Source organism: Puma concolor, chromosome A2 (genome assembly GCF_028749965.1).
Source record: "Puma concolor isolate L17-30 chromosome A2, mPumCon1.1.hap2, whole genome shotgun sequence".
NCBI classification, from domain to species: domain Eukaryota; kingdom Metazoa; phylum Chordata; class Mammalia; order Carnivora; family Felidae; genus Puma; species Puma concolor.
Genome location: NC_141668.1, coordinates 6937946 through 6960512, shown reverse-complemented (window position 1 = coordinate 6960512; position 22567 = coordinate 6937946). Strand labels below are relative to the sequence as shown.

At 45.3% G+C, this 22567-nt stretch overlaps 3 protein-coding genes and 1 pseudogene across 3 annotated transcripts in view; 2 read left to right on the top strand and 2 right to left on the bottom strand.

Annotated features, from left to right (window-relative positions):
* LOC112866298 (GTPase IMAP family member 7-like) overlaps window positions 1-22567 on the top strand; it is a 155400-nt gene that overhangs the window by 53041 nt on the left and 79792 nt on the right. The gene's annotated exons all lie outside the window — the stretch shown is intronic.
* LOC147582963 (GTPase IMAP family member 1-like) overlaps window positions 1-22567 on the bottom strand; it is a 142595-nt gene that overhangs the window by 75520 nt on the left and 44508 nt on the right. The gene's annotated exons all lie outside the window — the stretch shown is intronic.
* LOC112866499 (GTPase IMAP family member 4) lies at window positions 534-6752 on the top strand. The gene is made up of 3 exons (XM_086686798.1): window positions 534-683; window positions 2188-2259; window positions 4987-6752. Exons 2-3 carry the CDS (start codon window positions 2202-2204, stop codon window positions 5910-5912), a joined length of 984 nt encoding a protein of 327 aa, XP_086542924.1. The 5' UTR covers window positions 534-683; window positions 2188-2201; the 3' UTR covers window positions 5913-6752.
* Window positions 20119-22478, bottom strand: LOC147582964 (GTPase IMAP family member 1 pseudogene; annotated as a pseudogene).

Genomic DNA, 22567 nt, shown 5'->3' with positions numbered 1-22567 from the left:
AACTCTCCCCTGGTCCCAGGGAGGAAGGAGAGGACATAGTGGCTGCCTACACTGATATAGACCTAAGCAGTAGGAGCAGACGTTGGTCTGAAAGACCCCTGTTGTGCTGAGATGTGGGATCAGGGAACACAGGCCTTTCAGAGCTGGCAGCTCTCTAGTTTTGACTCAGAAGTTTTTCCAGAATGTCACAGCATAACCCTTATTTTGTCCTTCCTGGTAGAGTCTGCATGGATGAATATGGTATCTACAAGGCAGATGTGGTTGTCTAACTTTAAATTAGTTCGAATAGAGGTGCTTGGCTGGCTCAGTCAGTGGAGTATGCAACTCTTGATCTCCAGGTTGTGAGTATGAGCCCCACATTGGGTGGAGAGATTATTTAAAAATAAAACCTTTACAAATTAATTCAGGTGAAATAAAATTAAAAATTCACTTCTGCCTTCACACTCATCACACTTCATGTTGTCAACAGCCCATGTGGTTAATGGCTAACTTATTGTACTGCAAAAATGAAATCATTAGTTACAGGAAGTTCTATCTGAGAGGCTAGATGACGAAGTGGGCAGGTCTCTTGCATGAGCAAGTTTGTACAGCTCCTCCTCTCACATCCTCTCTCCTTTCTCTCAACGTCTTAGCTTAGCACTGTCTTCAAAGTTAGAGAAGGGAGCAGGACCCAAACTTTCCAGGTAAGAGAAAAGGGGTATTTGGGGGAGGGAACAAAGGGTAATATGTGATTTTGATGGAGAGGGGACCTCTCCCCCGGACGTACGTTTTAAACCTCCAGGCAAACATGCTTTCAGACTGTGTCTTTCTTGTTGGTTCCTTTTTCCTGTTTTTTTCTGACTTTAGGTTGTAATCTGTTTTGAGGGCTGAGCCCTACAAATCAATTGTCTTTCAGGGCTTGCTGCCCACAGAATACTTGTACAAATGTTATTCCCCTCATTATTAATAGAAAGTATAAATAAACTTGAAGTTTTCAGGGATAGACTTGGGTGAGCAGACAGAATGAGCTCTATGGGGAGGAGCAGATGGGAGATGAAGAAGCACAGGTCACTGTCCCTTGCCCCAAAGCCAGCACCCAGGTCAGGATCAGAGGCTCTGCTACCCAGCTGTCTGCCTGCTCAGGGCTGCCCCTTTCTGAGCCTCACTCAGAGTTGGGGAAGAGGAACCTCCCCATGCCTTTAGGAGGCAAGATGAGGGAGATGCCCCTCATCTCCAGGTGACCCTCGGCAGTTGGGGAGGAGCTGGGGACCAATGGATGCCTGTTCGTTAGGCAGTAGGAGAACCCAGCCACCCAAGGTCAGCACCCCAGAAGTGCAGTCTTTTGATCTGACATCTGAGCTGGGATACATAGCACAGAACTTCAGACTGAAGAGAGAGCCCACAAGCTAGAAGAAGGACCTTATGAAACACCGAAATGACTTTTGTTTCCCTATTTCTGTTATTCTCCCCCTCCCTAACACCCATCACCAGCACCAACGTTGTCCCCAAAAATGATTTTTAAAAATTCTGTGCTTTATCTTCTCGCTTTACAAGAAGCTCTTTCCTATTCCCTGTCCTTAAGGGATAAAGAAAGAACTCTTCTTACAAGAGAAGGGTCTGTCTTGCTCACAGTGTTGTATATTTGTTTTGATGGCTTCCCATCAGAAGAGCTTGTCCTGAACAACGAGCATTTTCAGCCCGTCCTAGTCAAAGTCTGCTCCAGTAATTTTGTTATGAAACAAAATTCAGCCAAAAAATTGGTTTTATGGAAGATTCATGAATCAGGCAGCATCCTATCCTGCAAATTGAGGGGTGCTCCACTGAGCTACAGAAGAAAGGTCTTTAAAGGCAGGGAGAGGGCATTAAAAGAGAAGACAAAGAAAGGAATTTATTCGCAAGGAATGCGTTGTTTAGGCAAGTCTGGCTTCTTAAGGGGAGTGGAAGGGGTCTGTCAGTAAATCCTCAGTATCCCAGGGGAAGGCCACCCTGAAGGGGTGCTAACAGACCACCGGAAGTGCATGATTGTGTGAAGAAAAGGGAACAATCTGAAGATGAGCCCAAATGTGGAGAGCAGAGAAGCCTTGGGAAATAGGGCAGGGAAACCAAGTGGCAAGTGTGCAGAAGAGAAGAAACTGTTGGCTACATGAGGTTGAGGCTTCCAGTACCATCCACCTCCCTAAAACCACACGTTCTGTTTCTCTATGGCAGGAATTCACACTGCAATGGCAACCCCCAACAGCGATCCGTGCTGCAGCCCCGGTGGCCCCAGGAGCAGCTGCGGTGAGATTGGTGATATCCTGCTTGGGTCCCCCCGGGCTGGGTGGGGGAGGACAGGGAGCAGAGGGGTTCTCTTGTGCTGACAGCCAGCCCTCATCCGGCTGGAGCAAAATGTTTCCACCCCTGTATCTATCTGATCTCCTCTTCATTTCCTCTGCTCTTTCTTTCCTGTCCACCCTGTCCACTCTCTCTGGGTAAAACGCCTTTCTGTTTCTCCTCCCGTGATTTCCCTCCTCCTCGCTAGGCAGATGCCCTCAGGCTGTCCCAAAGTTGGAGCCTTGCATAGGGATGCTAACTAAATGATAATCTGAACTCCCATCCACATGTTTCCTTTGATAATCTTAGCCATTCTGTATTCAGTGTTCTTGGTTTCTGGAAATCTACCTGTCTCAGGCCGGGGATCTGGTTATCATGTGTGAACTCTGCATTGGGGATGATTTGCTAATCCTCGGAAGGAGGTGGAGACCAACTACAGATTTTGTGGAACCCAGAGCTGGAGCTTCTGCAATATCTCTCCTCTGCTCCACTGGCATTTTTAAAAGAGTATTCCAATTGACAGAGTAGATGGAAGGGGGCCAAATGGAAGCAGAGAGAACAGCTGGGAGACTCTGGAGGCCTGGATGCTGATGGTAGTGGGAGCTAGTGTGGTGGCCTTCAAAGTGGAGGGAGAAAAGTAGACAGATTTGCAGGTGGAGCTCAGAGAATGTGCTGATATGGAAAGGAAAGGGAAAGCAAGGGAAGGGAAGGGAAGGGAAGGCAAGGGAAGGGAAGGGAAGGGAAGGCAAGGGAAGGGAAGAATCAAGGGCAGTTGCTAGATTTTGGGTCTAAGGGACTGGATCAATGCTGTTGCTGTCTCTGACAAATAAAATGCTGTTTATAATAGTGTCTCTAATGTTGTGAGTATGATAACATATGCATTATGTTCAAGCAGAAAAGGATGGCCATAATACAGGATTCCCCATGCAGGAATCAGCTTCACTTAGGGTTGTGCTGTCAGGGTCTGTCTCCTCAGAGGTACAGGTTTTCAAATGTGATTTCCACCTATGTTCTATAGGGTGGTGGTGGTGGGGAGTTCTGTGTTTAACAAATCCTGAAGACAGAGACTGTATAGACACCATAAGGAGGTATGCAATGAATTACTGAATACAAATGCATAACAGTTGTATAGATGATTTGTTGTTTAACTGAAGTCAGTTATTCTGAAAAATGTGAGAATTGCTGTGCTGAGCTGGTATTATCTGTCAACTTCCTAGGAAGTAGAATGCTTAATCTAGTGAAGCTAAGAAAATATAACTCTACTGATGCTCTCAACTGTATCCATTTTTATTTCATTAAGAAATTTCTTTTATATTTATTCATTTTTGAGAGAGAGAAACAGAGAGACAGAGAGACAGAGTGGGAGCAGAGAGAGAGAGAGGAAGACACAGTATCTGAAGCAGGCACCGGACTCTGAGCTGTCAGCCCAGATCCTGGTGCAGGGCTTAAACTCATAGACCTCAAGAAGTCGGACGGTTAACCCACTGAGCCACCCAGGCAGCTCCCCAAAGAATTTTTTTTAATGTTTATTTAGTTTTGAGAGAAAGAGAGACAGAGACAGAGAGTGAGCAGAGGACAGGCAGAGAGAGAGGGAGACATAGAAACTGAAGCAGGCTCCAGGCTCTGAACTGTGAACAAAGAGCCCAATGGGGGGCTGGAACCCATAAATAGTGGGATCATGACTGGAGTTGAAGTTGGGCACTCAACTGACTGAACCACCCACGCGCTCCTCAACTTTTTTAAGAGAGAAAGAGGGAGAGGGACAGGGGAAGAGGGAGAGATAGAGAGGAATAGAGAGAGATAATCTTAAGCAGACTCCATGCTCATTGTGCAGCCTGATGTGGGACTCAGTCCCACAACCCTGGAATTACAACCTGAGCCAATATGAAGAGTCCAATGCTCATCTGACTGAGCCACCCAGGGGCTCTGTTTCTTTTATTTTTTATGTATCAAGAGATTTTATAATAATTTTAGAGATCTGTTGACATTTCCTGTCTATAACTTTTTAATGTCTTAATTAAGAATATGAAAACTTCACTGGACTCTAAGCTAAGGTTTTTAACCTAAGGTTTTGAACTTTAAATGTAAATTTTATTGTTCTATCTCATGTCACAATCCCTGACAGAATGGTTGCACACAGGAAATACAAAAAGACACTTTCTCTTTCCACACAAGCATCCCTTTTATACCCTGCAAGGGTGGGTTGGCTTGTGTAACCTGCCTAGCTGGCTTCTTAATGGGAGAAGCAAAGTTCCATTCTGAATATAAATGGGGAGGGGAGTCTCCCACTGAGATGCCCCAAAGTCAGATTTTGTGTTACTTGCTGTGTTGCTCTTATGAGGAATAGCTACCAGCAGCAGCAGCTCAGAATTCTCTTTGTAAACTACAATATTCTGTTTCCTCTTCTGTGGGCTACTTAGCTACAAAAAGGAAGAGTAAGAAGCTCCAGGAAATCCTGGAAAGTACTTGGGCATTTCCCAAGTATTGCAAGAGAACTTCAGGCTTTCTATACACTTTGAATAGGCTTCTCTAGAAGGGCCTTCTATAGATTTCCTGGGAGTGCAGCAGTCACTTATGGGAGGGGACCCTGGGGCAACAGAGGAGGGGTGTGTGTGAGGGGAAATGGGGGGGCTGTGTAGAGGAAGCAGCAGGATTACCTCCTAATGCTGTGGCTTTTGTTTCCTGATGTCTCAGGGCTTAGAAACCAAGATGGCAGAGATTCACAGCTGAGACTTGTCTTACTGGGTAAGACTGGAGCAGGGAAAAGTGCCACAGGCAACAGCATCCTCGGAGAGAAAGTGTTTCAATCCAACATTGCGGCAAAATCAGTCACCAAGACCTGTGACAAAGGGAGCAGCAGGTGGCAGGGAAGAGAAATTGTGGTTGTGGATACGCCTGGCATTTTCGACACCGAGGCACAGGATGCTGACACCTGCAAGGAGATTGCTCACTGCATCTTCCTGACCTCCCCAGGGCCTCATGCTCTGCTCCTGGTGGTCCCACTGGGCCGGTACACGAAGGAAGGGCAAAAGGCCACGGAGAAGATCCTGCAAATGTTTGGACTCAGAGCTAGGAGATACATGATTCTCTTATTCACCCGGAAAGATGACTTGGATGGCATCAATTTCCGTGATTACTTAGAGGAAGCACCCAAAGGTATCCGAGAGTTGGTGGGCAAGTTTGGTGATCGCTACTGCGTGTTCAACAATCGGGCGACAGGAGCTGAGCAGGAGGCCCAGAGAAATCAACTGCTCGCCCTGGTCCAGCGCATTGTTGCTGAGAATGAAGGAAGATGCTACACTAATAAGATGTACCAAAAGGCTGACAACGAGATTCAGAAACAAATGCAAGAAATGCAAGAATTTTACGCAGCAGAGCTAGAGAGAGAGAGAGTGCAGATAAGAAAGGAGTTTGAAGACAAAATCAGAAAGCTGGAGGATAAACTGGAGCAGCAGAGACAAATGGAACAAATGGAGAGGGAATTGGCTGATAAAGAGGCATTATATGCTGTAAAGCTGCAAAAACACAGAGATGAGAATGAGTATAAGATAGTTGACTTGATCATGAAAGCACTGCAGATGGTTTTTCCTATTTTCTCTCACCTGTTTATGGAAGATTAACCTGAATGAAGAGATCTCCTTATTTGCTACACATTTTCTGCTGGCCCTGCCAAGCCCCTCACCCCAGAACTCATTCACCAAGCTTGAAGCACTCTCGATTCTGTCTCTCAGACTCTCAGGACGAAAGGGTATAATCAGATTCACTGGTGGTGATTGGTAGATGTTTGATTGACTTACCAGGGGAGGGACACATTCTCAATTTGTGGAACTCCAGAGTAGAAGGTATTGATGGTCTTCTAAGAAGATGACCCCAAAATTTCTCTACTTGTCCCGAGTGAAATCCAGATTCCTTCTAGATTGGTGGATCCTCTCCCTTTGTTGCTTCTACTCACTTATTTTTGCTTTTAGGACATGGCAATCACCTTACCCATATGGTTTGTTACAAAGATTGGTTCTTCATGTTAGGTAGTCTAATGATGGAGATGCTTATAGAATTCTTTCCAGATGAATGGAAATTTATTTAGTTACATTTTTACAGAGGGACTCAAGTTGTTTCTTATCAGCTACCCACTGAAGAACAAAGAGTTGTCTGGAAAATAGACCTCTCAGAACTCAACTAAGTGAAATGCCAGAAAGAGCAGTTGAAAGACAGAGATTCAACACAGAAGAGAACTGTTTGTTGTATTCAGATATATCTACAGCAACTCTTTGACAAACTTCAATGCGACATATTTGCTGAATAACCAGTTCTCTCCTTTTCATGTGAAACTAACTGTTGCCACTTCACCTCCACCACCTCAGACCTTCATAACTTACTGCACATACCACCCTCTCCCAGCTGAACTGCTTGCTAGTTGGTATTATAATAAAAGTTTTTCTGTTCTGTCATATTTCTATAAATTTTCAGTCCACTTCTTGGAAAATACCTTTGATATTTCTTTTTCTTTATTATTTTATTTAAAATTTATTTATTTATTTAGAGTCATGAGCAGGGGAGAGGCAGTGATAGAGGGAACCCCAAGCAGGCTCCACACATCAGTGCAGAGCTTGATGCAGGGCTCAAACCCACAAACCATGAGATCATGACCTGAGCTGAAACTGAGAGTGGGATGCTCAACGGACTGAGCCACCCAGGTGCCCTACGTTTGCCACTTCTTCTAAGACTACAGGTGTGAGTTTCACTTTTTGGTAACAGTTCAAGATGATTTCAGAGCTAGTCTTGGTCTACCCTCAACACATCTCTCCTCCTTTTCCTTGGAAATTCCCAGCCACATTCTCAACCCCTCTGCCAGTCAAACACCACCTTCTCGTTGGATTCATTCATTATGCACTGATAGAAATTATGTGTAACCAAGGCTTTAGAGGCCTTTCTGGTTTTCCTGGAGCAAAAATTCCCTTTAACATATGGATAACAGTAGGAGGTGTCTCTATCTGTTTTCTAGTTTTCTATTTGGTACTTCTCACATAATCCATGTGAAGGCTTCCCAAAGCACATTTCCATGTTCTACCAATATGTTCTGGTGGTCATATGTGACTTATGGCAACTCTCCTCACTCTGCCATCTTGACATTGGCTTGTCCATGCTCAAAGCCATTTTGCCCAAAGGGACATATACCTCTCCCAGTTTTCCTCAAACACCCATGAGTTTAGACTGTACTTTTAATTAATCTCGAGGATACAGGAAGCACACCACAAAGAAGCTCACAATCCCTCACAATCCCTTCTCCCCAGGAGAAGGGACCAAGATGGTGGAGTAGCATGGAAGTTTTCTGCTTCTCTCATTCCTGAATTTCAGCCAGATCAGCACAAAAGCATTTTGCACACTAGAAAATTTATCTGAGGATCAACATAACAATCTGTATAACCTGAGCCACAGAACTTGGCAGATACACAGGACGAGACGTGATTTGGGAGAGAGAGAAGCCATGGAGGATAGGGACTTGTTTTTGCTTGTGAAGATAGGAGAGAAACAGGGGGTAGAATACAGGAAAACACTCCCCCGAAAGGCAACTGTAGAGAAAGAGAAAGAGTGGAAACACCCAAAAGGGACTGAACAAGAAAGCAAGAAAGGAGAAAGTAGACTTTCAATACCATTAAGAAGAAGGGCCCTATAAACAAGGAAGCCCAGAGTTGGAAACTCTGTACCTCGGTACCTGGTGGTGATCTGGTGGGAAGGGAAAATCCCCAGGAGTGAGGTCCAAGGGCTCCGAGGGCCACGTGGGGAGAAGCAGTTCCCCTGCTAAGAGAACATTTGGTAGAGGTCGTGTGGCCTCCCCACAGGTAAGTGTCCCAGTGGACCCTGGAGAACAGCTGTTTGTTGGTTTTAGAACAAAGGCATTATGGGGCAGTGAAGTCTGGCACCAGATGTGTGTTGTGATTTACCACAATCCCCGAGATGCTGCTGCTACATGACTGGGTGAAAGTCTTGTGGGGCACATTGGTACCCGGCTGTAGGCTCTGGGCATCTGCAGCAGGTGGTCCCATGAATGTTCCCAGGGGTGGCGAGCACCTGGCCATTGCTTGGAAAGACCCTCCCACGGAGGGTTGGAGTGGGTCCACGACTAAGGGACCTCAGAAATGAGGGATTTGGAAACATGGCCCCTTCTGAGATGAAATTCAGAAGGGAGGTGCCACCTCATGGCTTGGTCACAGTGTAGAAGTGGGGAGTGGATGGCTGCTGGAGACAAAAGAAGGTTGCATGTTTTTAATTATCAAATGTTTTCCTACTTTTTATTTCCTTTTTTCCCTCTTCTTTCCCTTTTTTCTCTACTCTGTCAAGCTTCTTTCAACAACCAGACCAACACACCTAGGATCTAGCATCCTTCATTTGATTTTTTTGTGTGTTGTTTAAAATTTTTAAATTTTTTAAATAATTCCTTTACTTCTTCCAAAATGAAGGAATTCACTGAAAAGAAAGGACAGGAGGAAATGCTCCTGACAAACAAGCAAAATGTCTGAACCAGAATTTAGAGTCCCGATAATACGAATATTAGCTGGGTTTGAAAAAAGCATAGATTCCCTTTCTGTGGAGATAAAAGAAGTAAAATTTGCCATCATGAAATTAAAAATGCTAGAACTGAGATGCAATCTCATATGGTTGCCACGGTGGCAAGGATGGATGCAGCAGAGCAGGGAATCGATGATGCAGAGGACAAACTTATGGAGGTTAATGAAGCAGGAAAAAAAGAGGGAAACTAAGGCAAAAGAGCATGATATAAGATTTAGAGAACGTGGTGACTCATTCAAAAGGAACAACATCCGAATAATAGGGGTGCCAGAAAATGAAGACAGAGAACACAGAGAAGAAGGTTTATGTGAGGAAATCATACCAGAACACTTTCCTACCCTGAGGAAAGACAGACATCAAAACCCAGGAAGCACAGAGAACTCCCATCAGATTCAAGGAAAACCAACTATCAACAAGTCATTTCATATTCAAATTCACAAAATAAACAGACAAGGAAAGAATTGTGAAAGCAGCAAAGGAAAAAAGCCCTGAACCTACAAGTGCAACCAGATCAGGTTCTCAGCAGACCTATCCACAGAAACTGGCAGGACAGAAAGGAGTGGCGGGATATATTCAATGTGCTGAACTGGAAAAGCAAGCAGCCCAAAGCTCTTTATTCAGCAAGGCTGTTTGTTCAAAATAGAAAGAGAGATAAAGTGTTTCCCAGACACAGGAAAACTATAGACGTTTGTGAAAAGCAATCAGCCTGGAACGAAATTGTGTGGGGGACTCTCTCAGGGGAGAAAAGGTGAACCAAAGCAAAAAAAGACAAAAGCAACAAAGACCAGAGAACACCACCAGAAACTCAAACTCTACAGGCAACACAATGGCAATGAATTCATATCTTTCAGTACTCACTCTACATGTCAATGGACTAAATGCTCTAGTCAAAAGACATAGGCCAACAGAATGAATAAGAAAACAAGATCCATCTTTAGATCCAAAGACCTGTTTTATTTTTTTATTTTTATTTTTTCCCTCTTTTTTTTTAATATATGAAATTTATTGTGAAGTTGGTTTCCATACAACACCCAGTGCTCATCCCAAAAGATGCCCTCTTCAATACCCATCACCGACCCTCCCCTCCCTCCCACACCCCATCAACCCTCAGTTTGTTCTCAGTTTTAAAGAGTCTCTTCAGCTTTGGCTCTCTCCCACTCTAACCTCTTTTTTTCCTTCCCCTCCCCCATGGGTTTCTGTTAAGTTTCTCAGGATCCACATAAGAGTGAAAACATATGGTATCTGCCTTTCTCTGTATGGCTTATTTCACTTAGCATCACACTCTCCAGTTCCATCCACGTTGCTACACAGGGCCATATTTCATTCTTTCTCATTGGTGTGCACATTTTCTTAAGCACCAATTCTCTGATACAGATTTGTGAGAAAGGACAATGAGATAGGGAGATTTTAATTCTATTTTTAATTCCTCTTGACTTAATAGTTGCTTTTGTAGGAAAAATGCTTTGAGCAGGCTTATGGAAATGAGTCCCTTAGACTTTAAGTCAACTGCTTCTTGTGGAGCAGTGTGGAGTACACGGGGAACAGCCTACTTAGCAAAATTAAACCTAGACACTGCACACCTACCTCGTTCTCACCCTCATGGTGAATTCCCTTGACAATCTTCCAACCAAATTTTCATACAATTCTTCATGCTTCTTCATTCCTCCCTGAACTGAGGAAAAGACAATATACCTTTTGCTTCCTGAACCTGGAGAGGTGGAATCTGGGACACATGTCTCATTGGTTTATTCTTTCTTCCTCTGTTTTCTTTCCCCTAGAAGAAGACAGAGTGTTCTCAACTTCTATTACCTGGACATCTAGTATATAAAATTCTATTGGGCAGCAAGGGAGCCCTGGGCTTCGTCATGCAAATTGGACAAGTGATAGACTATAGGCAATCCCTTGTGAAGAAACACCAACACCCTGGATTACAAGGCTGTCATGTTTTCACAAATCCTTTTTTTTTTTTTTTTTTTTTTTTTTTTAGTCTAGAAGCTGTTTCTTCATGTTTTTTTTCTCTCTACTGTGTGAAGCATTAGCATGTATCAGAGCCATCGGGAAGGCTTGTTAAAGTACAAAGCCTGATTCAGTAGGCTCGGGGTGGAGCTTGAGAATCTGCATTCCCTACAGGTTGTGTTGTTTGCAGGTGTTGCCCATGCTGCTCGTCTGGGACCATAGCTTCAGAGTGACCGCCCAGTAGCAAATAACCTCACATTTGAAAGGGACAAAGTCATTTCAATCATATTCAAGGCATTTCCCTCGTTCCAAATGTTACCAGCTAGATTCAGAATACTGAAGACTCCTCCTCTCCAAGATTCACAAGTATACATGCAAAGAACTAAATCAAATAAGGCAAAATACCAGATTTCTATCAAAAGTCTAGGACTGCCTAGTAAAGAGGGAGTGGAGACCAGAGCAGGAGCCAAAACCCAAAGTTGGAAAACTTTATTCTTCTCCCTGAATGGAACAGAGCTAGTCGCACACCCTGGGGCCATCTGACAACCAGATTTACTGTCCAAGAAGGTGACTCAGCTGGGACCTTCCAGAAAGAATTTCTTTGGTGTGTATACAGAATGGAATAAGGGACCAAAAGTGTGGGTCACGTCTGGCCCCAGTAAGCTAAGACGGAGAAAGTACCATCTGTTTCATGCTTTTAAAAAGTAAAACATAATAGGAAAAAGTGGTCTACTGAACTATCCTAACATTCTCACATTGTAAAACAGATCAATCACTGTCTTTCATGAGGAGATCATTTATGAAGGGCTCGCAGCAGAGTTTCTGCTTCCCTGGGGTGAAGGTGGAGGGATCAGCACTTTCTCCTCTGAGCCAGAGAGAGGAGAGTCACCTCTTGTATCCTTCTCTGTGTCTTTCAAAAAAATGCTAATGAGGTGCCTGGGTGGCTCAGTTGGTCAAGCATCTGACTACTGGTTTCCTTTACCTGAGGTCATGATCTCATGGTTTCCTGAATTGGAGCCCTGAGTAGGGGTCCATGCTGACAGTGGAAGGCCTGCTTGGGATTCTGTCTCTCCTTCTCTCTCTGCCCCTCCCCCTTTGTGCTATCTCGGGTTCTCTCAAAATAATAAATAAACTTTAGGGGAAAAAGGAGGTGGGATTATACCAGGTTGGCCTGACCTAATCAAAAAATATTTAAAAGCAAGAGATTCTCCCACTGGAGAGAATACCCATGTTGAATATCTGTATTGAGAACTGCCTATCAAGAGGGACAGCCAGGGTGACCCTCTGGGAGGAGGAACTCAGTCCTACAACCACAAGCAACTCAATGCTGCCAACAACTTGAATGAATTTGGAAAAAAACCTTGGACTCCACAGAGGACACCACTGAGCAGCTGACTCCTTGACTGAAGCTTCAAGCAACTCTGAGCACAGGACCCAGTCAGGCCTTGCCTAGACTCCAGACCCCCAGAGATGGAGCCAATAAGCGTATGTTGTTTCAAGTTGCTAAGTTGGAGGTCATTTGTTAGGCACCGATAAAAAAGTAATGCACTTGTTATATTTATAGTGAGTTTCTTTTAAATAGCATGTGGTTGGCCTTGCTTTTTTTTTTTTTTCTTTTAAATTTTTTTTTTCAACGTTTATTTATTTTTGGGACAGAGAGAGACAGAGCATGAACGGGGGAGGGGCAGAGAGAGAGGGAGACACAGAATCGGAAACAGGCTCCAGGCTCTGAGCCATCAGCCCAGAGCCTGACGCAGGGCTCGAACTCACGGACCGCGAGATCGTGACCTGGCTGAAGTCGGACGCTTAACCGACTGCGCCACCCAGGCGCCCCTTGGCCTTGCTTTTTAATCCAGTCCTACAGTCCCTGCTTTTTATTCCGGGGTGTTTAGACCATTTATCACAGTCTACATGGAAGTACTATTAGACCACTTCACATGTCGTTTAAGGAACTTACACTAGTGTACTTAACAATTTCTCCCTCCTGGGTGTTGTCATGCCTGACTTTCACATACATTGTAGGTCCCTCAATACACTATTACTATTTTTGTTTTAGACAATTATTTTTTAGAGCTATAAAATGTAAGCTACAAAATGTCTTTTGTATTATCTTCCTTTTTGCCATTTCTGGAGCTTTTTATTTCTTTAGGTAAATACAAATTTCTGTCTCGTATCACCTTCATTCCTTCTGGATGAGGAACTTCCTCCAATATTTGTTGTAGCACAGGTAAGTCAACAGTGATTCCGCTCAGCTTCTTTGAGGCAGCCTTTAGCTCACTTTTATATTTGAAAGCTATTTTTATTGCTTAGAGAATTCTGGGCTGACACTTTTGTTCTTTCAGTAATATAAAGATGTCACTCAATTGTGTTTCGGATTGCAAGCTCTGACAAGGAATCATCTGTGATTACAATCTTTATTCCTCTCATATAATGTGCCTTTTACACTGCAGTTATTTTTAAGTCTTCCTCTTTATCTTTGGTTTTTAGCAGTTTGAGTATGAAGTGCCTAGATTTTTATTTGTTTGTTTCTGTATTTATCCTGCTCAAGCTTCTCTGGGACTCTTGGATCTGTGTCTTGGTGTCTTCCCTTGTTTTTACAAACGTCTGAACCATTATCTCTTCAAATGTTTCTTCTGTTCATTCTCTTTTTTTCTTCTTCTGGTACTTCAGATATATGTGTGTTAACCTGTTTGATTTGCCTTGCAGCTCCCAGATACTCTATTCTCTTTTTCTTTTTCTCACTCATTTTTAACTTTTGTTTTCATTTGAAGAATTTCTATTCTCTCTTCTTCAAATTCACTGACTCATGTTGAGTCATCTGTGTTGATTGATGTACCTGCTAGGGAATACTTCATCTCTGATAGTGCTTTTGACTTCTACCACGTATGTTTGATTCTTATGGTTTTCATCTGCCTGTTGAAATTTCCCCATCTTTTATTTCATGTTGTCCAGTTTTTCTTCAGTCCTTGTTGTTATTTTAAAATCCCCGTTCAGTTTCTGGACATTTCTGAGTCTACCCTGTTGTTGTGTTTTATTTTTGTTGTCCTGCTTTTATTTTATTTTATTTATTTATTTTTTTAAATTTTTTTTTCAACGTTTTTTATTTATTTTTGGGACAGAGAGAGACAAAGCATGAACGGGGTAGGGGCAGAGAGAGAGGGAGACACAGAATCAGAAACAGGCTCCAGGCTCCGAGCCATCAGCCCAGAGCCCGATGCGGGGCTCGAACTCACGGACCGCGAGATCGTGACCTGGCTGAAGTCGGACGCTTAACCGACTGCGCCACCCAGGCACCCCTGTTCTCCTGCTTTTAAAACAAGTTTCATAATTTTATTAAATTGTAGACATAGGAGGAAAGGAGCAAATGAAATAAATAATATTGATGCCTAGATACAGAATCCCTTGTCTTCCATCAGGCTGTTAGGGTGGGATTTGAGTCAGCCCACAGGGAATTGGACTGGTTGGGATTGTTGCTACAATTATGGATGGAGCAGCTAAGGCCCCATATTTCTCTAGGGTGCCTTGAACTTAGTGTGGGCACTCAGATGGCAGGTGGTTTTACTCAGTGTTTTCATCCTGTTTACCTTCAGCTTCCAGTCATCCCTACACACTCTGCTTCCCAGAATCTCTCCAGGCCCGTGATGGATGGCTGGTGCTTATCAATCATTGCTCCTATGGCGTGTGGGGGCGAGGCAGCACATATGTCTGTTGTCTTGGTCCAGCCTGAGTCTTAAGCATGGCCTGTGCACCTGGGTCTGGGGACGTGGCCTTCTCAGTAGGTCTGACTGTACTAGGGTTCTCAAGAGAAACAGAAACAGGTGGAAAGATATCAATATCTATAACTACCAACTCTATTTCTCTCTCTATCTCTCTATTTATCAATGTAGATATATATCTATATCTATAGATATTGGTATCTTTCCACATTTGCACTTTGTAACTGGCATCTAATCATATCCTACCTTATACTTCCACTAGCTCCCAGGAATATACACACAATAATGTGCAGTATTTATTATTGTGAAAAATACCTGTGGAGTATGTATGAGTGTGAAATGTATCTGTTTATGAAATCCTTTTTTTTAATTTATGAGTATTTACTATTACGAAAAGTTTCCTCTTGGATTTGATGATTCTGTATCACAGTTTTATGGAATTTAACCTACAAAGTGGTTTTATCATATTATTTCATCATACACGAAAGCTATCAAGATGAACATTACTGTGATCATGTCAGTAATGAAACGGAACCCCTTTCGGCCCCACCTCTTGGAGCAGGTGCATAGGGGATGGCTCTGAGACAGACACAAGTCCGGGGCCACGTGCCACACCCTGCTCTCCCCGCCACTCCTTCTAACGCGCCCTCGCCATGTCCCAAGCAGGGCTTTTTACCCGTGGGTGTCGAAGCCGTCCTTTGATTCAAGCAGGCATTTCCGTATGCGAATTTAAAAGCCATAATACTTATATTTATTTTAACTTCCCATTTCTATATGCAAACAAGACAGAAACAAAGAACAATTGGAGGGCATGTATGGACACGTGTGCACGAGACAACGTGAAATGAAAGAATGACGGGTTAAAGTCAGCCCCACTGTGCGTGCTCGTGCACACGCCGCCCTGGAGGCAGAGCTGGGGACAGCGGCCGTCCCCCAACCCCGGCCCCTTCCCTGCTGCCCCGCGGGTTCCCGAGTTGCCGGGTTACCAAAGGGATCCCTCATCGCTCAGAGCCCCCGTGTGAGCCCCGCAGGGCTGCTGAGGACCCTAAAGACGGAGGTTAATGGCGGATTTCCGCCCAGCGGCACTTCACCGAGCCCAGCTCACTGCAACGGCCACCGGGGCCCTCAGCCTCCTGACCACAGCTCACCACAACCCCGAAGTCCAACCTGCCACCCGCATTCTGGCGCCCCAGGAACTAGTGGCATCTAAGCACAGGCGCGCGCGGGCCCTTTTAATCCACGTGGAACTAGGATAGCCCTAGGGGTCCCCCCAACAACCTCCTTCTCCACGTGGAGCTGCCCCCACCTCCGCCAACACCACCTTCCTTCCAGCCCCTACCCTGGGCCAGGTGAGTAGGTGCCTCCTGTTGCCTCCACACCTCCGGACTAGAGCATGGCTGATTTGAAGACAGGAGCTAACTTCCTTGAAATTGTTTTGTCACATTGTGACAGAGCAATAAGGAAACCCTATGGGTTGGTTACACAACCTAAGGATGGCATCTGATTTTCTAGTGATGTGGAGGTCAAGCACTTTCATGGGCTGGCCTACCGCCATTAAACTCCATAGTACCACCATAGCAGTGGAATGTCAGGGTCTGAGGCTTTCCACCAGTGCACCTGTGGCTCCCTCTTTCTCCATTGTGAGAGGACCTCTGGGTTTTGCTTTGTTTTGTTTTGTTTTGTTTGTTTGTTTTGTTTTTTTGCATAGTAATTCATTTGAGAAGCACAATGAAGACATTCCCCAAATTTCGACTTCACTTTGGAAAGACATCAGCCATAATAAATGCTAGAAACTTGGGAACTGTTTTATTTTCAGTATAGTTATTTCTCTTTTTTCGCAGTAAATTATTGTAAAGGAAATAAACCGATGTATCAGAAGTAAACATTAATATGTATGACCCTGACATCACTTTCACGGGTGATAATAAAACATCCAAGGGTCACAAAGGGCCAGATCTAGCCGGGAATAAGAACTAGGACTGTATTAAGGAGGGTCAGTGTCTGCTTTGGTCTGAATGTTTGTGTCCCCCAACAGGTTTTATATATTGAAAATTTCGTGCCCAAGGGGATGGTTTTAGGAGCTGGGGTCTTTGGAAGGTGAGTCAGTCAAGAGGGTAGATCCCATATGACTGAGAATTGTGCCCTTCTACAAGAGGCCCCAGAAAGCTGACTCATCTCTTCCACCATGTGAGGACACAGCCAGATGTCAGCAGCCTGCAACCCAGAGAGGTCTCTCACCAGATCCTGACTGAAATCACATCTCCATCTTGGACCTCCAACCTCTAGAACCATGCAGAAAATTTTTCTGCTATTTAGAAGTGGCCCAGTCTGTGCTTTTTTTAATTTTATTTTTTATTTTTTTAATATGAAATTTATTGTCAAATTGGTTTCCATACAACACCCAGTGCTCATCCCAACAGGTGCCCTCCTCAATGCCCATCACCTCCTGCGTCCCTCCCACCCCACATCAGCCCTCAGTTTATTCTCAGTTTTTAAGAGTCTCTATTGGTTTATTTCCCTCCCTCTCTAATGGTTTTTTTTTTCCTTCCCCTCCCCCATGGTCTTCTGTTAAGTTTCTCAGGATCCAGATAAGAGTGAAAACATATGGTATCTATCTTTCTCTGTATGACTTATTTCACTTAGCATAACACTCTCCAGTTCCATCCGCATTGCTACAAAAGGCCATATTTCATTCTTTCTCATTGCCAAGTAGTATTCCATTGTGTATATGAGACACAATTTCTTTATCCATTCATCAGCTGATGGACATTTAGGCTCTTTCCATAATTTGGCTATTGTTGAGAGTGCTGCTATAAATATTGGGTACAAGTGCTGCTATGCATCAGCACTCCTGTACCCCTTGGGTAAATTCCTAGCAGTGCTATTGCTGGGTCATAGGGTAGTTCTATTTTTAATTTTTTGAGGAACCTCCACAGTTTTCCGGAGCAGCTGCACCAGTTTGCATTCCCACCAACAGTGCAAGAGGGTTCCTGTTTCTCCACATCCTCTCCAGCATCTATAGCTTCCTGATTTGTTCATTTTAGCCACTCTGATGGTGTGAGGCGGTATCTCAGTGTGGTTTTGATCTGTATTTCCCTGATGAGGAGTGATGTTGAGCATCTTTTCATGTGCCTGTTGGCCATCTGGATGTCTTCTTTAGAGAAGTGTCTATTCATGTTTTCTGCCCATTTCTTCACTGGAGTATTTGTTTTTCAGGTGTGGAGTTTGGTGAGTTCTTTATAGATTTTGGATACTTGCCCTTTGTCTCATATGTCATTTGCAAATATCGTTTCCCATTCTGTTGGTTGCCTTTTAGTTTTGTTGGTTGTTTCCTTTGCAGTGCAGAAGCTTTTTATCTTCATGACGCCCCAAAAGTTCATTTTTGCTTTTAATTCCCTTGCCTTTAGAGATGTGTCACGTAAGAAATTGCTGTGGCTGAGGTCAGAGAAGTTATTTCCTGCTTTCTCCTCTAGGGTTTTGATGGTTTCCTGTCTCACATTCCGGTCATTTATCAATTTTGAGTTTATTTTTGTGAATGGTGTAAGAAAGTGGTCTTGTTTCATTCTTCTGCATGTTGCTGTCCAGTTCTCCCAGCATCATTTGTTAAAGAGACTTTTTTCCATTGGATATTCTTTCCTGCTTTGTCAAAGATGAGTTGGCCATACTTTTGTGGGTCCAATTCTGGAGTCTCTATTCTATTCCATTGGTCTATGTGTCTATTTTTGGGTCAATACCATGCGGTCTTGGTGATTACAGCTTTGTAGTAGAGGCTAAAGTCTGGGATTGTGATGCCTCCTGCTTTGGTCTTCTTCTTCAATATTACATTGGCTATTCAGGGTCTTTTGCGGCTCCATACGAATTTTAGGATTGCTTGTTCTAGCTTCAAGAAGAATGCTGGTGCAATTTTGATTAGGATTGCATTGAACGTGTAGATAGCCTTGGGTAGTATTGACATTTTAACAATATTTACTCTTCCAATCCATGAGCATGGAATGTTTTTCCATTTCTTTGTATCTTCTTCAATTTCCTTCATAAGCTTTCTATAGTTTTCAGCATCCAGATCTTTTACATCTTTGGTTAGGTTTATTCCTAGGTATTTTATGCTTCTTGGTGCAATTGTGAATGGGATCAGTTTCTTTATTTGTCTTTCTGTGGCTCCATTATTGGCGTATAAGAATGCAACTGATACTGTACATTGATTTTGTATCCTGCGACTTTGCTGAATTTATGTATCAGGTCTGGCAGACTTTGGGTGGAGTCTATCGGGTTTTCCATGTATAATATCATGACATCTGCAAAAAGTGAAGGCTTGACTTCATCTTTGCCAGTTTTGATGCCTTTGATTTCCTTTTGTTGTCTGATTGCTGATGCTAGAACTTCCAACACCATGGTAAACACAGTGGAGAGAGTGGACATCCCTGTCGTGTTCCTGATCTCAATCCCTCAGAAATACAAGCAATTCTCAGGGAATACTATGAAAAATTATATGCCAACAAATTGGACAACCTGGAAGAAATGGACAAATTCCTAAGCACCCACACACTTCCAAAACTCAAACAGGAAGAAATAGAAAATTTGATCAGCTATCAAAAAACTCCCAACAACTAAGAGTCCTGTACCACATGGTTTCCCTGGGGAATTCTCCCAGACATTTAAAGCAGAGATAATACTTATCCTTCTCAAGCTGTTACAAAAAATAGAAGGGGAAGGAAAACTTGTAGACTCATCCTATGAAGCAAGCATTACTTTGATTCCTAAACCAGACAGATACCCAACAAAAAAAAGAGAACTACAGGCCAATATCCCTGATAAATATGGATGCAAAAATTCTCAGTAAGATACTAGCAAATCAAAATCAACAGCATATAAAAAGAATTGTTCACCATGATCAAGTGGGATTCATTCCTGGGCTGCAGGACTGGTGCAACATATGCAAATCAATCAGTGTGATACATCACATGAATAAAAGAAAAGAAAAGAACCATGTGATCCTGTCAATCAATGCAGAAAAACCATTTGACAAAATTCAGCATCCTTTCTTAAAAAAAAACCCTGGAGAAAGTTGGGATAGAAGGAACATACTTAAACACCATAAAGGCCATTAATGAAAAGCCCACAGCTAATATCATCCTCAATGGGGAAAAACTGAGAGCTTTCCCATTGTTTTTGTTTTTTTTTTTTTTTTATTTTTTTTCAACGTTTATTTATTTTTGGGATAGAGAGAGACAGAGCATGAACGGGGGAGGGGCAGAGAGAGAGGGAGACACAGAATGGGAAACAGGCTCCAGGCTCTGAGCCATCAGCCCAGAGCCTGACGCGGGGCTCGAACTCCCGGACCGCGAGATCGTTGCCTGGCTGAAGTCGGACGCTTAACCGACTGCGCCACCCAGGCGCCCCCCATTGTTTTTTTTTAATAGCAACTCAAGTGGACTAAGACAGTGTCTACGTTTTGATAAATGCTCAAACACACACAAAAATGTTTGTTTCCCTTTGCCATGAATCCACTTTCTATATAAAACACTACCAGTCAATGCACTATTTTTTCAAGAAGGAAAAATACATCCACACTACTAAAATGAATTAAGGACATTTGAAAGTTAACCACATTTATTTGAATAGTGTACATATAGTCAAAAGTGACATCTAAACGCTAAAAGTGAACTTGAGCCTTTGCAAAGTCGATATAGTGTCCAAGGCTTCCTGCGTCATTAAGACTCGCAGTCTGAAACTCCACGTTTCCTTTGAAATTGGTTTTAAGTCTCTCTCAGCGCCTTGTATCCAGCCCCTCTCCTTGCAGGCTCCCCGCATTTGGAAGGGCAGCGCCTTCAATCTGGGTTTGGGGCCCCCCCACGGGAAAAGCAGCAGGACAGGTAACAGTTCCCCCTCCAGGAGCTGGAGCGCCCGCTGCCACCCCTACCGCGGGCCCCCAGGCAGCGCCGCCCCCGTCCCCGCCCCAGACCGCGGGACACCAGCCGCGCGGACACCAGGCGGAGAGTGTCCTCGGGACGCGCGTGGCGCCGGGCCCACGCCAGGCCGTACACGTCGTCGGTGAAGGGCGCGCCGTCGTGCTCCAGCGCCAGCCGCTCCACCAGCGCCAGCAGCTCGCCCACCTGCGCATCGCGCTCGGCGCCTTCCGCCCGGTTGTCCAGGGCGCACACGCGGCCGCCGCACTCGGCCACCAGGGCCCGCAGCGCGCGGTTGTCGGTGGCGCGCACGTAGTCGTGCAGCGAGCCCCCCTCCAGGTCCTCCCGGCGCGTGAAGAGGAGCACGGCGCGCGCCAGGATGCCGGCGCCGAACAGCTCGCGGACGCCGCGCGCCGCCTCCTCGTCCTGGGCGGTGAAGCGGCCCAGCTGCGTGACCAGCAGCAGCGCGTGCGGCCCGGGCGCCGAGAGCAGGTAGCAGCTGGCCCGCTGGGTGCAGTCCGGGTCCGCGTGCCGGCCTTGGGCGGTGAAGAGGTCGGGGGTGTCGGTGACCTCCACGCGCCACCCGGCCCAGCTGCGGCTCCCCAGGGCGCAGCTTCTGGTCAGCGGGGTGGCCGCGAGCCTGGACGGGAAGAGCCTGTGGCCCAGGATGCTGTTGCCCGTGGCGCTCTTGCCCACTCCGGTCCTGCAGGCCAGGATGAGCCTGAGCCTGAGCTCCTGCGGGAGCCGCTGCTGCTGGTCGTCCAGGTCCTGGGAACTTGTGAGGACAGAGTAGGTGTGGGCCGCCGGCCTGAGAGCGCGCGTCCCGCTCCACCGGGGCTCCGGGGTGCCCCCTGAACGGAGGAGGGCACCGACGCCTCCCGCTTCTGCTTGTCCAACCAGGCCTTTCCCAGGCGCTCAGGTTAGACTTGTGTGACTCCGGGGGCAACTTTAGCCACTTTCTTCCATCTTTGGCTTCAGTGCGTGCACCTGTCCCCCAGTCCATGCTCTGGCACCGGGTGCACACTGCTCTGGAGGGTCCCCCTCGACGGTCGCAGGCCATGACTTCAGCTGACATTGCCTCTGGTCGTCCGCACCTTGCAGAGCTGCTCCGTGCTCGACGACTTCCCAGGCCTCTGCCAGACTTCTCCCAGGGCCATCCCAGTGAGGAGATGCGGGAGGGCACAGAAGGCCAGGGAGTGAAGGGCTGTCTGGAGTCCCAGACAACCCGAGTTGGAATCACAGCCCCGCATGTGCCAGCTGTAGAACCCTGGGCAAGTTTAGTTTAAGCGTTCAACGTCTTCTGCATAATGGGAGGGGTGACAGAGAGTTGTGTCTCCCAGGGTTGCTCAGAGTATTAGGTGACAGGATCTCTTTGCTTCTTCCTTCCTCCACTTCCCCTCCTCCTCCCTCTTCTCTCTAGGAAACCTGCTTCCAGTAAGACACAGTTAACCCTCCATCCTTGTTCACGGACACAGTCTACCTGGTAAACCGTGTTCCCTCTAGTCCATGATCTCAACCCTCCACATCTTCTGTGGGGATCGGAGTAGATGTATTATCCTCATTGTACCCTTTGGGACCCAAGGCACAGGCTAGTCAAGGCACTTAATATCCTACAGTAGGGCAGCGGCAGAGGTCCAGCAAAAATGCAAAGCTGGGGCTCTAGCTGTTTCACCCCAGCATGGGCACATGTCTGGGATTTGTCTCTGTTCAGTCTTTTTTTTTTTTTTAATGTTTATTTATTTTTGAGAGAGACAGAGACAGAATGCGAGTGGGTTGGGATAGAGAGAGAGAGGAGACGAATCTGACACAGGCTCCAGGCTCTGAGCTGTCAGCACAGAGCCCAACGTGGGGTTTGAACTCACGAGCTGCGAGATCATGACCTGAGCTGGAGTCAGACGCTCAACCAACTGAGCCACCCAGGTGCCCCAATGTCTCTGTTCAGTCTGGAGTTAGCCCATGGCCTTGGGACCCAGAGTTGATGCCTAGGGGCAAGTATACACTGAGATCAGTTCTTACCGTAGGCATTTTCTTCATCTCTGGCCATCTTGCGTCCTCCCATGCCCACCTGAAAGAGTTCCAAACACAACCTGTTAGTTCCTTCATTCCTTCAATCATTCATTCGTTTATCGAACA